General features: G+C 45.3%; 1 protein-coding gene across 1 annotated transcript in view; it reads right to left on the bottom strand.

Annotated features, from left to right (window-relative positions):
* The window catches only part of DYRK4 (dual specificity tyrosine phosphorylation regulated kinase 4), a 46,215-nt gene that overhangs the window by 10,124 nt on the left and 19,264 nt on the right, over positions 1-16,827 (bottom strand). The window contains exons 4-11 of the mRNA XM_012809350.2: positions 12,759-12,839; positions 11,948-12,064; positions 11,092-11,230; positions 8,802-8,965; positions 5,530-5,666; positions 5,077-5,217; positions 2,981-3,119; positions 443-524 (exon numbers count right to left, since the gene is read on the bottom strand). Of these exons, the coding sequence (XP_012664804.2) occupies positions 443-524; positions 2,981-3,119; positions 5,077-5,217; positions 5,530-5,666; positions 8,802-8,965; positions 11,092-11,230; positions 11,948-12,064; positions 12,759-12,839 (1,000 nt within the window). The remainder of the gene's footprint in view (positions 1-442; positions 525-2,980; positions 3,120-5,076; positions 5,218-5,529; positions 5,667-8,801; positions 8,966-11,091; positions 11,231-11,947; positions 12,065-12,758; positions 12,840-16,827) is intronic.

Raw genomic sequence — 16,827 nt, forward strand, 5'->3', positions numbered from 1 at the left:
CCGCCACCTTAGGTGTTCGTGGCTGGCGCCTTAGCCGGTTGAGCTATAGGCACCGAGACCGATGGCTACATTTTCTAAAGTGCAGACTCCTAGCTACTACCCAGAAATTTGATTCAGTACATTTGGGGTAATGCCCTGTAAACTATTATTTTTCAGAGCCCCAAAGTGATTCTGATGCACATCTAGTTAGTTTTGGGTCCTAGTGCTCTTGGGTAATTTAATATCTACATAATATGAGAACTTCTAAGGGCTCTTATGGTGTTTAAACCCAACTTTCTCGTGTTACAGGTGGGGAAACTTAGGCTCAGAGAAGTGAAGCACTTTGTCCAAAATCCTACTGGCCATTGTGCTAAGCCCAGGCTAGAGTCCAAGTGACCTCATGTGTGAAGGGAAAGAAATTGCAAAAGGAAAACTCAGACAAAGAACTGACATGGGAACCTACCTTTCTGGTGTTCATAACAGCTTGATCCAAAGTCAATGACTTTAACAGAGACTTGGCCCTTTTGGTATAGCACTATGTTTTCCTAGAGAGAAGAAAAGACATACATCAAGCTGTAATAATGTTGCCCTCAGCTCTCTGCTCACCTAAATGCTCCCCCTTCTGCAGGGCCCAATTCAAATACATCCACCTACAAGGGTCTTCTTGAAAACCTCACCGCCCTCCCCTTTCTGGGACTTTCCATTTGACTTGTGTCCTGTGCCTCTTCTTTGGGTCCCGTTTTCAATGCTATGCAGTTTGTAAGCTGGGTGCGGTAGCTCATGTCTGTAATCCCAGTGCTCTGGGAGGCTGAGATGTGCAGAATGCCTGAGTTTAGGAGTTCAACACCAGCCTGAGCAAGTGCAAGACCCTGTCTCTAAAAACTACCCAGGCGTTGTAGCAGGTACTTGTTGTGCCAGCTGCTTGGGAGGTTGAGGTAAGAGAATCACTTGAGCCCAAGAGTTCGAGGTTGCTGTGAGCTGTGACACCATGGCACTCTACCCAGGGCGAAAAAAGTGAGACTTTGCCTCAAAAAATAAAATGCTTTTCAGTTTCTTTTGCACATATATTTTGTCTCTTTCTCCATATTGATAATGTAACTCCTGAAAATTTTATGTTTATTTTTATTCTCCTTGGCCTACGGTTCTAGGCCTTACTTGCATAAGGTCTTAGCAATGTCATTGGCTATATTTGTTTGACATGTCCATTATTTGTCCCCACTAATGTAATGCTATGACCACAGAAGACAAAGAACAAAGTTTTAAAGGCAATGAATTGATTGCGTTCTGTGATTCTTAGGCTGACTTTAGGGCAAATGTAAAAGCAGGTGTTTCAACAGTCAGGGATAAGAAGACGGAGCTTCTGAGATCTCAGCGTGACAGTGCACTAGCTAAGGATGAAGATTAAAGTCTCAGTCACATTTTGAAGGATCTCAGTATCAGAGGAGTCAATTACGTGATTCCTTACCGAGTACCCTAATGTTGTAGAGATAGCATAGCAGGCCTGGTCTCAAGACTCTGGGACCACAAACTAAGAAAGTACAAATTTAGTCCATGATACCCTTTCTAAAGAATGCTGTATTAACTGGAGGGGTATAATCAGCAAAAGCCCTAAAAGAGCAAGAATTTTTAATGTGTCTCTAGCCCAGTGGAAAGGCTCCTTATCCAATGAGCAGACATTGCACTGTAGAAGGAATGGATGAAACAGGCAATCACGGCTCATTGATGCTAACCATTAAGCCCATGAGAGTAATTCCCTGATTCTACTCTACATTCCAAAACACTCTCCTGGTTGTGTGTATACTTCTCTCCAGAGGCACACCTATTCCAGTCTGCTAGATCTATTTCTCAGAGGAGATGTATTACCTGATACTTTGCCTATCAAGTGTCTTGTGAATTTCCTTGGTGAGAGTCAGTCCCCTAACCCCAAAGACCATGGTTGTTGTGACCCCGAAGAGCTGCAAAGCTGAGGATTAGAAACTTGGATGGTGAGAATAAATTAATACACCATCATCCTCACAAGGTTCTACCAGTCAGCTTGAAGAGAACATCTCCAGCTTGACAATCTTTAATTATGTATATAAATCCACAATTTACCCAATGAGTTACAGTCTTCAAAAAAATTTTTTGACCTTTTTTGGCTGGCAGGGAGACCAGAAAAGATAAAGGATATTTACATAAACATGAAGGTCAGATTGCTTTTGGAACTAGCTCCTTACATTTTACCCCTAGCCCTCTCTGTGTTACTTTCCTACATTCAATCATTAAGTCATTCAACAAGCATTTGCTTATAGCCTACCATTACTATTATCAGATACCACGTCAGGCCCTGGGGAGAAACAGTCAAAAGACATGGTTCCTGACCTTGGGAGAGCTTGCAGCCCACAGGGGATGTGGATAAAAAAGAACGATTTCTACACAAAACTGTCAGTGCAATAACAGAGTTATGTATAGAATACAAGGTCTTGTAGGAAGCTCTCGTCTATCTGGCATAGAGAAAGCAGTCTGAGATTCACTGCACCCTGGGACCAACTTGGAGTGGAATAGATATAGTAGGGCTTTAGTAGAGTGGGGTGCCCATCTCTCTGTGTGAAAGCAGAAGAGAAAGACCCGTGGACCCCCAAGTAGAGCTCGTAGGGGCTACAGGTAACTGTTGAGAGGGAAGAAAGGGTAAACCCAGAACCCCAGGACTTCTTACTGTACCTCTTGATGCTCAAGACACCACCCACCCACTACTAACCCCTCTCTAGAAAAGCCCTCAGAACTTCCTGCTCCTGTCTGCTCCAGTCACACCACATCTGTCTTCATTTCTCTAATATTCGTGCCTTGGGTCTATCTTCTTTCATCTCACTGGGCTTGCACAGCCTATAAACAGGACCTCTTGGCTTCCACCCTGGAAGCCCTGGCTGCCCCAGCCACTGCCAGAGAAAGAATAGAATAGAGAGGCCACAGAGTTGCAGTAGGCGGGAACCTTCCCCCAGGGCAGGACAGAGGTTGTACTCACAGGCTTGAGATCACAGTGAATGATTTTCTCTACATAAAGCAATTGCAAGCACTTGAGAACAGAAAGCGTGAAGCGCCGAACTATGGAAAGACTGAAGCCTTGAAAGCTGTTATTCTTCATCAGCTCATACAAGTTGATTCTGGGAAAGAAAGGGTATAAAAAGTTTAATGTTAGCTAGGCATCATGGTGGGCACCTGTAGTCCCAGCTACTTGGGAGGCTGAGACAAGAGGATTGCTTGAGACTGAGGGTTTGAGATTGCCACGAGCTATGATGCCACAGCACTCTACCCAAGGCAACAGAGTGAGACTCTTAAAAAAGAAAAGAGTTTAATGTTGAGTTTGGACTTGCAAACATTCCTATGCCACCTGGTTTCCCTCCAGTAGTAGGGAACCCTCGGGCCAGGAGGCAGGGCTTTCATGTCCTACCAATTCAGCTTTCCTGCCAAGTCATGGTGGGCCAGGGTGAAGTTTAACCATGCTGGCCTCTTCGATATCCTCTCATTCCTTATGCAGCAAGGCCACCGAAGCACTTTGTTATATGTGTGGGTTAAGAGGTTGGACCAAACCTCTGCAATATTCACAGTTCTTCAGGCCCTTGGTACGGATCCAGGAAGACCACCGTCACTCAAGTGGCCAGTCCTGCCCAGGACTAACAAGGCTGCCTAGGACTTCAGCCTCCTGAGAATAAGGGAGCAAGCGCTTGAGTACAAGGCAGCTGAGGCAAAAGAGAGAGCTTCTCTCCACCCACACTAGTGCCTCTACTTGGTCCCATCTAACTGTTGCCTTGAATAATGAAAGCTCGCTCTTGGCCAGATAATCCTAAATTCTCCAAGGTGGAGAAGCCTACAATATTATATAGAAGCCTGCTATACAATATGAAATATACTGATTTACAAATGTTAGAGACTAATACAAAGCATTTCAAGAATAATGTATTTGTGAGCTGCCACTTGTGACCTCGGTGTAAATTGTGAGATGGGGAGAGAAAGGTTCAGAGCATGGCCTAGAAACGACTCTGCATCATCTTTCTCTGGTTCCTACTAATCTCCCATTCTAAGGTCATCAACCCTGGCAGTGTTGGGGAAGCCGTTCATTCTTGATGAGTACCACAGGGATAGATGTAAGACTTTGACTCCATCCCAACTTGTGACCATGGGCAACTCCCCACCTCTCTGGTCTTTGGATTATCCCTCTACACCCACACCCCTCTTGACTTCTCAGAGCTCTTTTAAGGACAATGCACTGTGACTTGTGGCCAGGAAAGATAGCCTGGATTGTCTGGTTTGCTGCAGAGAAGACAGTTCACCTCTAATTTGGGAAGTAGACTACATTTTGTAATCACCAGTGAAGGTGGGGAGTGTCAACTTTGTCTCTGACTCAAGTTTAGCTGGTTCCTAAGAATCTCACCATCAGTACTGGTGTCATGGGAGGGCTCAGCTACCAGCTTGCAGAGTCTTTAACACTAGACCTCTGAGAGCTCACTCTGATTATTCTCCCTTGCCAAAGGCACTCTGGGTTTCTAGTTTTACTTAAATTGCATCAGATGATCTCAGAGAGAAAAATAATGAAATTAGCATGCCCCTCCAGTTAGCATGGCTTTTCAGTCCCAACCTTCTGGCCTTTCAATGCCAATATTTAAGTGGGCTTCTGCTCTTGGGCCAAATATCCCTATCTGCTCTTGTCTTTATTTGTTCAAAATCAAAACCCTCTCCCCACTCTTAGCAGCCAGCTGCCTGTTTTTTGGTCCAACCATACCACAGGGTTGGGAAGCCAGTGAGTGGGGCCATATTTCAGTTTAGCTCTTGTAAGCAGAGGCCTCATTCTGATCATGTCACCTAGCTCAGCCCTCAGCATCAGCATCAGGGAAGAATGTCACGATACACTGGAAGGTGACAGTCCTATCAAGGAGTGAGATGGGCTGCTTTTGTCCCAGCCTCTTCACCCGGGGGCCTTCTAGAGAACTGAGTGACTGTCATGTCCACTCTAGTCATTAAATAGTCACAACCAGAAAAGTCCTGTGTTCTAACCTCAAGGGTTCTCATCTATCACTTATGTAACTTTTTAAAAGAAAAATGAGTTAAGAAGCAGCAGCTGACCCCAGGAGTTCGAAGGTGATGCAGAGGTGGTTGCGGAAGTAGAAAAAATCCTTCATGTGCACCACGTTGTGGTTGTTGTCTTTGTCCTTCCTTCTGAGAGCCTCCAGGATCTTCAGCTCCACCAGGGCCTGGTGGTGAAACCTGAGGAGATTGGTGAGTTGCCAGGGATGGGGGTGAGGGGGTCTGAGGACAGAACCCGGTGTGATGTCATGTCACGTCAGGCCATGACAGTCAGCCCCTCCCATGCACCAAAAAGTCTGTCTAGGGTGGCAGCAAACACTAAAAACTCTAAAAAACTATACACTCTTGCTTCCTCTCGGCCCTTTTGTGGAATCAGACAGGTAGAGAGAGACAGAGGAAAAGGAAGAGAAAGATCAGAGGGAGAGGCAGAGCTGGGACGGACTAGAGTCATGCTGCCCCTCCTCTATCACCTATGCCACCCCCAAGCCACACCTCTTCTTGTTCCTGATGATTTTCAGGGCCACGAACTCATTTTTTTTGTGATCCAAGCACTTGGCCACCTGTCCAAAGGACCCTTTTCCGATCATCTCCAGGACCTCGTAGCGGTAGGCAATGTGGTCATGCAGGACCTGCAGAAGCCAGGCCAGGGTAAGGGGCAGAGCCACCCGCTCACGGGCTTCCCTGATGCTAAGGACCCTGGATCTCCATTCTCGTCTCATGGCTAACTCATTGGGAGAGTTTTCTGAACTTCACTGGGCTCTTGTGCAACTCCCACCTTCACTGCATGGCTACTGCCATGGCCATGCTGTTGCCTGACTCCCAGGCCACTCATGTGATACAGGAAAAAATCCCACAGGCTCGATCCCCGTCAGCAGGGGAAAGATCATTGGAAGGTCATCGGAAAATATGGTTTCTAGTCCCTGTCCTCTGGTATTCTACTTGTTTTAGGATGTGTAAAGTAAGAGAGTTAGACAAAGTGGTCCTGAACATCCCTTTCAGCTTGGACATTTCATGATTCTTAAAGTTCAGCAGCAGCTCCAGGTTGGGGAAAGTTCCATTTCTGACCTTTGATGTGTCTACATCAGTCAGAGGAGGCTTTATGTCTGCTCTACCTCTTCCTGGCCAGATTAGGTTCTCCGCTGGACTTATTCAGACTTAATCCTACCCTAGAGGGATCAATACAGAAATTGAGCCTTTCTTGAATAAGAAGAGAAATATTTTCCAAGACCCAGGATCACCCATGTCTCTCCTGGTGCTGGAAACTAGGAAGTAAGTATTTAGTTAAATTCACAGAAAACTTTCAGTTACAAAGACATCAGCTGGGTGGCTTCAGACAAACCACTTACCCACTCCGAGCTGCAGTGCCCACATCTGCAAAGTGAAGATTCTGGATAAGACGATCTCTAGATCTCTAAGGTCCTCAAGCTCTGTGAATCTGGTTTCCAGAGTTACATTCATGAATTTGAGAGAGGAAAGTGTGTACAGATATGTTTGTAAAGATGTAGTCTGAGTCCTTTCAGACAGGAGGAATCAAGAACTTGAATTTGAAGTGTACAACTTTGCTAACACACGGAAGTAGATTAGTCTACCTGCAAGGGTTTGTCATGAAGAAAATGATGTGGGGAAAGGACAGGGACGAGATCTGCATACATGTTGGTGTAAAGGACACATGTGTTCTCCTAGCACTTAAACATATCTTCTACATATGCCCACTTTGACTGTTTCTTAATTATTTGCTCACGTGCCAGCTTGGGCATTAATTGTGCTTACTTGAGAGCAAGGACCATTTGGCACTCATTTTTAGCAGTTCTCTTTATATTTTCAGAGTCCAGCAGCTGTTTAGGCTTATGATAGGTGCTCAATAAGTAAGTATCCAATTAACATCTGTTTTTTTGTTTTTTGTTTTGAGACAGAGCCTCAAGCTGTCCCCCTGGGTAGAGTGCCGTGGCATCACAGCTCACAGCAACCTCCAACTCCTGGGCTCAAGCAAGTCTCCTGCCTCAGCCTCCCAAGTAGCTAGGACCACAGGCACCTGCCACAACACCCAGCTATTTTTTGGTTGCATCCATTGTTGTTTGGCGGCCCGGGCTGGATTCGAGCCCACCACCTAGGTGTATGCGGCCGGTGCCTTAGCCACTTGAGCCACAGACACCGAGCTAACATCTTTTGACAGAACAAAGTAAGAATGCACCTGTGTGGCTTGTTTGGGAATCTGGCCATGTGCAGTATGTAGTTGTGTGTGCACTGGAATACAACAGGGAGGAAGAGTCCTAGATCATAGAGAGCACACAGTATTACTTTCTCCTCACCAAAAACATAGCTCTCTAAGATTTGAGACTGAGGCGGCGCCCATAGCTCAGTGGATAGAGTGCTGGCCACATACAACGAGGCTGGCAAGTTTGAGCCCAGCTTAGGCCTGCTAACAACAATAACAACTACAATCAAAAAATAGCCAGGTGTTGTGGCGGGAGCCTGTAGTTCCAGCTACTCAAGAGGCTGAGGCAAGAGAATTACTTAAGCCCAAGAGTTTGGGGTTGCTGTGAGCTGTGACACCGCAGCACTTTATAGAGGGTGACATAGTGAGATGCTGTCTCAAAAAGAAATAAATAAAAAGAGTTAAGACTGAGAAATTGAGTTCTAGTGAATTAACTTAAAAGTCATTGTTAAAGGCAGAATTTCCCAGAGACTCTGGGCTCAGGCAGTGTGGGGTTGGGGAGGTCTGGTTGAGCTGGAGGTTAAGTTTATATTAGGGATTCTTTACTAAGGACTGATTAGTTACCTGAAACTTTGTGTATGAGCAGATTGCTTTTTCTAGAATGAGGACCCAAAAGGATCCTCCTAAAAGGATCCTTGACCTAAAAACGTGGAGAACCAGGGCTCCATGTAAAGTTGTACAACAGAAACCAAATCCTTGCTTCTCAAAGTGTGGTCCGAGGACTGGCAGCCTGGGGATCGCCTGAAATCTTTCAGAAATGCACAATCTCATGCTCTGCCCCAGACCTGCTGGATAATAATCTCTGTTTAGGCAAGATCCCCAGATGATTTGTGTGCATAGCAAAGCTTGAGGAACACAGCCCTAAATGCTAAGAAAAATCTTCTACAAAGCCATCAAAGACTCATCTTGTCTCCTAAAACCAAATTGTGACAAATTGTCCAGAAACGTTAACAGAAATCCCTAAGAGCCCATATCCTAGTGGACTTAGTGTCATACTTCCAGCTCGAATTTCACCTTCAGACTGGGCAAAGGCACCAAACCTGGGAACCCAGAGGGTACAATGAGAAGAGAAGAAGGAGTTCTTGGGATCGATTTTTGAAAAACAGAATAACATTAATCACTGCACAGAGGATGCAGTAACAAACACTTTTTTGTTTGTGGGAAGAAACATCTACTATAAAACAGAAAAGCATCCACGTATGGAGTTGTTGAGGAGACAGCATCTTATTCTTGTCTGGACTTTTCCAATGTGCTGGTCTGGGGAAGAGGCCGTGGGAGGTCACCCTGGATACAAACCTGCTACTCCAAATACTCTTGGGGAAAATCAGTCTCCAGTCAGCAGAGCATGTTGCATGCTACACTGCACGTTCCCTCATTGATAGACATGGTATTTCTTTAGTTTAAGACCAACTAGGATTCTTCAGGACATCTAGTTGCACATATATCAGCACAAATTTCAATAAAGTACTCCTGATTTTTCCTTTTCCAGACAATCTCTTGTCCTCAAACCCCCTAATGTCCCCGGGTCCCTTTCCCCTTTCCCCATCACCTTCATATAGGAGCCATGGTCATCATCAAAACTTGTCTTGCTGAACTTCTCAGGAGCCACGTTCAGTTTCTGGGCTTCCAGCCCCAGGAACCATATCTCTGTGTAGCCCAGGATTTCACTTTGCTCATAAGGAGACAGCTGGTGCTTAAAAGACTTTAGGGCCTCTGTGTGAAAAACACTACAGTCATCAGTTAAGTTGGGGCCATGTGGGGATGTGTCCGGGTGCAGATGATGACACCCCCACCAGTCACCTGGAATCTCCCAAGGTGGAAATGCAATAAGGTCTTGTACTTATTTCAACAAATCAAAAGGAAAACATAAAGGCAGAGAAAGGGCATATTAAGTTCCCAAAGACTTGTGGGTTAGAGCAACATGGGTAAAACACTGTGTCAACAACAGTGTCTAGTGAAGGTGGCATTTTGTCAAGTTCATGTGAAATTATTAGGCTGCACAAGTAGTCAATCTTGAGAGGCTTTGCAAATATAATGTTTTCAGGGCCCAGAAAGGTAACAAATGCAACTTTAAAGGCCCAGTGAATACCTCAGCCTACAGAAGAAAATGTGCATTAGTACTTCTTTACACTAGCCAGATCACATCTGGGATCTAGTTTGTCAGGGTCATGCACCCTTTAATAGCTAACCTAGTATGTTCTTTGAGGAGAAAAACAAGGAGGCGGGGGGTGCACCATGTTACTTAAGAAAATGCTGAAGAGCTAGAGAAGGAACTATGAGGAGGAAAGAAAAGACTCCCAGGGGACGGCCAGCACCTGTGGCTCAACTGGCTAAGGCGCCAGCCACATACACCCAAGGTGGTGGGTTCGAATCCAGCCCGGGCCCACCAAAACAACAATGATGGCTGCAACCAAAAAATAGCCGGGCGTTGTGGCGGGCGCCTGTGGTCCCAGCTACTTGGGAGGCAGAAGCAAGAGACTCACTTGAGCCCACGAGTTGGAGATTGCTGTGAGCTGTGATGTCACGGCACTCTACCCAGGGGGATAGCTTGAGGCTCTGTCTCAAAAAAAAAAAGACTCTCAGGGGACAAGACCTTTGTTTTCATATATGTGAAGGGTAGTCGTGTGGACATTGCATAAGGCATGTTCTTTGTCCAGAGGACATATGAAGGTCTAAGACAGCAGGGAGGCAGATATCAACTTTGTAAATGTAGAATAAATGACAATCTGGGCTGGGCATGGTGGCTTACACTGGTAATCCTTCCAAATCCTTAGAAGGCCAAGGTAGGAGGATTCCTTGAGCTCAGGCCTTGAGCAAGAGCAAGACCCCACCTCTACTCAAAAAAAAATTAACCAGGCTTTGTGGCAGGTGCCTGTAGCTACTTGGGAGGCTGAGGCAAGAGGATTGCTTGAGCCCAAGAGTTTGAGGTTGCAGTGACTTTGATGACACCATGGCACTCTAGCCTAGTGTCAACAACGAATTTCAATTTTGAAGCTGGTAGAAGGAGCTCCGAGCATTGGACAATGATGGCATATAATAGGTGCTCAGAGGATCTTGGTTCTCCTCCTTTGAATGCATTAACAGGTTATGAGTCTTTGAACCCTGTGAGGAGTCTGACTCATGGTCCAAAACCAATATGTGATTTTTCAAACCCAACCATAGGCAATTACAAAGGCTTTACCTGGCAGGCCTCATGGGGGTGCAGGGAGGTGCTCTCCCAACACCATACATGGCACATAGCCAACGCAGTACAGCCTCTGGAGGGAGCTGCAGGCAAGGACTGAGCCCCTGCTGACCAAGACCTTATACATACATACCTGCATTTCTAAGCCCCACCCTCCCCCTCCACTGCCTCTATAAGGCCTGGCTGGGGCCTTCCTTAGCCTCCTCTGCTAAGACCTCCTATGGAGAGGAAGGGGCACCTCAGAGACACCTTGCTGTGCTCTGACCCAGTACTCAGTACTTTCCCTTCCTACCTTTTCCCCACTCACTTCTTCCCCTTAGACCCTGGGCCCCTAAAATGAACAGGAGCCTTTTGTTTGAGCCCCCTAAACAGTGAGACAATTCCCTCCGTCTGTGCTGATACATCTACCCTAGCCCAGTTTCAGTCCATGGGGAAAACGGAACAGAGAGGAGATGGTGTTTTCTCCTATTTAGTCTCTTGCTTACATTATCACAGTAAGAGATTAAAGGCTTAACATTTACTTTCACCTTGGCTTATTGCCTTAATTGACCCTCGGACACCTGACAGCTAGCCCTCTCCAACTCAGCTCAGCTCTGGACATCCTGACCATCCACAACATCCCCACCAGCCGTGCTACTACTGCTCAAAGGTATACCTGCCGCTGTCAGAGCCGGCTTGTGCTTCCTTGGTGATTTCTCCTCCGACTTGGTGTCCTGGATTTTAATGGTAGAGTGGAGAGGCATTTCTGAAACTTTGAGCTCAGAGGATGGCATCTGATTATGAGTTTGACTCTCCTGAAAAAGAGGTTTGCAATAAAGAATTAAAGTTTCTCCTGGGGGCCATAAACCATTTATTTATCCAAGGACATCCACAACCAGCCAGACTCAGGCTCTTTTTCTACCTCTCTAAGGAGAAAACAGTGACTAAGAAATAGTAGGTTTTCCCAGTCTTTCTCCCAAAGTATTCATTTGACTCCCATTCCCTGGGAGACCCGTGCACATCGCAGCAAGCAGTTGATAACCCCAGTGACATCTACTGCAGGAAGAGACAGGAATAGTTGTAACTGCTGCTCTTGAAAAGGCCAATTCCCAACTTGCCTCAAAGCATATGACCTTGAACTTAATGTGTGTTCAGCACTTCCTTAACTTGGCACCTTCCCACATATTATCTCATTTGGTCCTTACACAGAAAAGCAGGGGACATGGGAGGAAAACAAAATTTTGTATAGTTCTACCATTTATACAGCAGAACTTCATTTTTTCCTTTCCTTAATGAGTCCTCATGACAACCCTATAGAGAGCCCATTTTGTAGGGCTGGTTGTAGAGAAGATCAATGCCTTATTTGCTTGAGTTTGTGTTCATCATAAGAAGTGAGAACAGGACTAGAACTCAGCTCTTCAGCTGACACTCTGCATTTCCCCACCATCCTAGGCTTTTCTAAACTTGGTTTTGAACTAAAACCAGGTCTTTCACCTGTGTGTTCAAGGGCATGTCCACTGCCCTGTACTCACCCTATACGATGCAGGTGGCTTCAGTAGGATTTTGTTGCTAATGCTTGGGAAGTTTACCATGTTTTTCGTCTCCTTGGTGTCCACAAAAGGGAGTGAAATAATGCCGGTGTTTGTATTCTGCAGGAGGAGAAATTGGCTAAGTGATAGTAGCCTCAAGTGAGAAAATATCTTCGGCCTCTTTTCCACAACAAGCTTACTCCTAACCCAAATCTGGACCTAAATCTATTCTTAGAGTTCTTGGTGAGAAAAGCAGATTTCAGGGCAGCGAGTAATCAAGCAAATAGGCTCTTCAATCCTGCTCTACCACTTACTAGCTGGAGGCCTTTAAGTCACACTGACTCCTTCCTGAAGCCTCAACTATTTCATCACTGCCATGGGGACAAAAGGGCCCTACCTCATAAGGCATTTGTGAGGTAAAGGAGGTAATGAATGTGGAGCATTCCATGTGTGCTTGCCATTATCATCATCACTCCAGTATCTTACCACCTTAACACAGGGACTTTCTGCTACCCAGTGCTAAACTGCCTTGGTACCACATAAGCTCCCATTTCCTCTATGGCTACATTATTGACTTGACCTACTTACTTGGATCCTGCCCCCGCCTTGATTGATTGATTGATCAGGAGAGAGGTAATCTGACTGTCATTGAAAAACATTTAAAACTATGTGGAGATGAAGCATGGTGATATGGATAGAGTGCTCTGATCATTTTACGCTGAGTCAACCAAAAATAACTGTTGAAATCTATCCTGGCCATCCACCTGCTCTTGTTCTCTAGGCAAGAGGAAAGTCATAAACTATCACTTCCTACCTTATTCGAGAATTTGGTCGTCCTGGGGTTCTTGATATTGGAAGACAGCTTCTGGACCTGAATCAGAGGCTTACCATCAATCTGGATCAAGTGGGAGATAATTAGAATAGTGCTTCTCATGGCTTCATGCCAAGCTACCTGGAAATTCATTTCGTTTCATTGCAATAAGCAAAATACATGTAAAGCCAGCTCTCCTGACTTTAGCTCTAAATTAAGAGCTAAGAGCAGCTCCAAGAAGTACTCCATGAATGTATGAATGGATGTCCCCCTAAATGATCTTTCCAGAAGTGTCAATCCTAGATTAACTTATACTATGGTTTTTCAAACTTTAAAAAATAACCATATAGGCCAAGCGTGGTGGCTCATGACTGTAATACTAGCACTCTGGGAGGCCAAGGCGGGTGGACTGCCTGAGCTCAAGAGTTCAAAATCAGCCTGAGCTACATTGAGATCCCATCTCTAAAAATAGCTGGGCATTGTGGCGGGCACCTGTAGTCCCAGCTACTCAGGAGGCTGAGGCAAGAGGGTCACTTAAGCCCAAGAGTTTGAGGTTACTGTGAGCTATGACCCTACGACACTCTACTGAGGGCAACAAAGTGAGATTCTGTCTGGAAAAAAAAAATCAATATAACCTTATCTTCAAGCAGAATCTTAGTTATAATTTCTATGGCTCAAAGGAGTAGGGCACTGGCCCCATATACCAGAGGTGGCAGGTTCAAACCTGACCCCAGCCAAAAACTGAAAAAAAAAATAAAAAATAAAAAATTTAAAAAATGCCTGGGAACAGGAATGGATAAAAGCTGAGATATTCTCACTCTTTAGAAAAGAAATGCCTACAGACTCATCTGGCATTCTCTTTACCCTCAATGTGGCCCCAAAGGTGCTATAATGAAACCCACCAGAACACCAGTGACCCAGCTGGAAAAGACTTTACTTCTAGAAGGTGGAGGGGAAGAGAAGACCAAACACTAGAACTGTGTGTTTCAAAGGGTGGTAAGTGTACCACAGAGGAATGTGATACAATTGTATACAGTACCCAGAGGAAGAATTACCTAATGGTTATGCATTTATTTGAGCATCTATTTGAAAAACTGTTAATACCGCAGGTTCTAGTAAACCTATAATTTTGTGGCTGATATTATTAGGATGAGATTAAAATTTAAGTTAAAAAGATTAAATGAGTTGTGAGTACCAGTAGTATGTTGACATGGCAAAAATCACATAGGTTACATTGAAAAGACTTTTTTTTTTTCTTTTTTTTGAGGTAAAGTCTCACTTTGTTGCCCTGGTAGAGTGCCATGGCATCGTAGTTCACATCAACCTCACTCAAACTCTTGGGCTCAAGTGATTCTCTTGCTTCAGCATCCCAAGTAGCTGGGACTCTAGGCACCTGCCACAATGCCCAGCTATTTTTAAAGATGTGGTCTCATTCTTGGTCAGGTTGGTCTCAAACCCATGAGCTCAGGCAATCCACCCGCCTTGGCCTCCCAGAGTGTTAGAATTACAAGCATGAGCCATTGTCACAGCCCCATTGAAATGACTTAAGTTTAGCAACAGGCTACAGCTTCAATCAAAATTCTGCTCTTTGAAGCAGAACCCAGGGGTTCCCCTTCTTTCAGATCATCCCTATGCAACTGAAGGGCACATTCCAAAGCAGAGACACAGCTGGGGCCTGACCCACCTGTGTGAAATTAGGCCACACTGAAATAACAACTGGTAACAGCACCCTAACTTAATCTCACCCAACACAGCTAAGTTCCTCAGAGCTGTAATCATGGGAACTATTTAGAAGATTCAACTTGACCTCCTTTAGAAGAGGGAGAAGGGACTACAAAAGAACATGGGCCATGGTCTCCAACTCTGTTAGTGAACTTGCTACTGTGTACTACAGGCAGGATCTGGCTGTCTCTGGAATGAAATGATATCTGAGCAAATACTGCAACCACAAATCTCACTGAGTCCCAACTTCTCATCAAGTGGTGTAGGGGGATTAAAATTCATAAGCATCACCAATAACAATAAGTCAGCACTGAGGATATAGTAGGAAGATTATAGAGATAGATGAAAAGGGCATTAACAAAATATAACCCCGGCAAATTATCAAACAAAGAGCATGAACACTGAGTGTTAACAAAGAAGAGATTACTGTGAAGGTGATCAGCCCCTGAGAATGGGGGTGGGTGGGCTGTGCTGAGTGGGGGTGCGTCTTGGCCTGGGCTTTATCTGGAACAAACATACCATCTTGGTTTCTAATACCAATCAACAATCTTTCTTTTCTCTGTCAACCAGCGCACATCACACCTGGCTAATTTTTATATTTTCTTATAGAAATGAGGTCTTGCTCTTGCTCAGACTGGTCTCAAACTCCTGGCCTCAAGCCATCCTCCTGTCTCGGCCTCCCAAGTAGCTGGGATTACAGGCACGAGTCACCACATCCAGATAATTTTTTAAAAACACTTTCTTGTAAAGATGGAATCCTGCTATGTTGCTCAGATTGATCTGGAACTCCTGGCCTCAAGTGATCCTCCTACCTCAGCCTCTCAAAGGGCTGGTATTATGGGTGTGAGCCACCTCACCTGGCCCCAAAGAGGAATTTTCTAAAGTGTAGAGCTTCCATAAATGCAATGTGAGTCTGTTAGGTAGTGAGTGCTCCATCACTAGAAGTGTCAGAATCCGCCTGATGAGTATCTGTGAGAAAAATGAATAGTATGGGGGAGCTGGGCAAGATGCAGCCTCCAAAGTCCCATTCACCTCTGAGATTCATTCAAGTGACCCCTGGAGTGTGTATTGATTACAACCTCCATCCTCGGGAACCACGGCTGAAAACCATTGTATAGAACGGTGTGTTTCCTACTCTGGGCCACACTGTGGTGCACCAGAAAGTTTCACTTACATGGCAGGCTAGGGGAAAGGGAGGAGGCAGCTACTACCAGCCCAGGGAGCCAGCTGCCTCAGGTACCGTCCCCACCAAGGCCCGGTGGCGTCGGCATCTCTGCACCCACATCCCACCTTCAGATACCAGTATGTTGCACAGGTTTCTAAGTTTGCCAATTGTGTGTCGTCTCCAGCAGCTTCCTCCAGAGGCACACACTGCCCCATAACAACACCCCCCTCCACCACAGTATCCCCAGGGGCAGGAGGAAGAGGGAGTTATCGCCCATGTTCACAGTGGCAAAATATTAACGAAAAGTTTTCCTTAAGAAAGAGAGCTTCTCTAACAGCGTTCTTTACTCCTTCACTGACTTCTAAGCCTCCCAACAGGAATCTAATAGTCCTGAGCTAGGTATCTAAATCTAGAATCTCCTCTGCATAAAGGATTTTATTCCCAGCAGTCCGTAGCATAGTTTAAACTCCCTGTGCTGTCCAAGACTTAGGCACTGGACAGTGGCTGGAAAGAGCCTGCCGGGGACCAGGGCATAAGAAGACAGGGTGTGCCAGGAAGCTAAGAGGGCCCTTTTCTATTCTTTTTGTGACTGTCACAGCTCTCTGACATCTAAACAGCCAGAATGTGACTGTGAAGCTCCTTTATCTTCCAAACATTTTATGCGAACATGCACTGCTTTTAGAATGTAAAAACACTATTGTTTAAAAACACAAGATATTATATTGGATGACTATAAATGGTTTGATACAATGGGAGGGGAGGAGACAGGAACAAGAGATGAGTGTTCTCTCCAGGAGAGCCTAGACAGAGTGCACAGAGTGGGGGAGGCTTTAACAGGAGACATCAAGGCTGCCCCAAACCAGGAGGATACATGGAATCACAGGATTGGGGTGGCCCCTGGAGATGCATTCAATGCTAACATATTTACTGAGCATATATATGTGGCCAGCAGTGGGCTAAGCACAGAGGATCACATGGGTTAGTTCCCCTCGTGCAGAGATTTTCAACTGGTGTGCTGCAGCACACTGGTGTGCTGTGAAAGGATCTTAGGTGTTCTGTAAAAAAATTTTAAAGATCATTAATTGAATTATTTTCAAAAGAAGTTCAAAGCACAGCAAGTATATTCCTTTTTTTCGTCTCTTTCTTTAAAAATCAGAGTAAATGGCTCGGTGCCTATAGCTCAAC

Source organism: Otolemur garnettii, unplaced genomic scaffold, assembly GCF_000181295.1.
Source record: "Otolemur garnettii isolate 467f Iridium unplaced genomic scaffold, OtoGar3 scaffold00104, whole genome shotgun sequence".
NCBI classification, from domain to species: domain Eukaryota; kingdom Metazoa; phylum Chordata; class Mammalia; order Primates; family Galagidae; genus Otolemur; species Otolemur garnettii.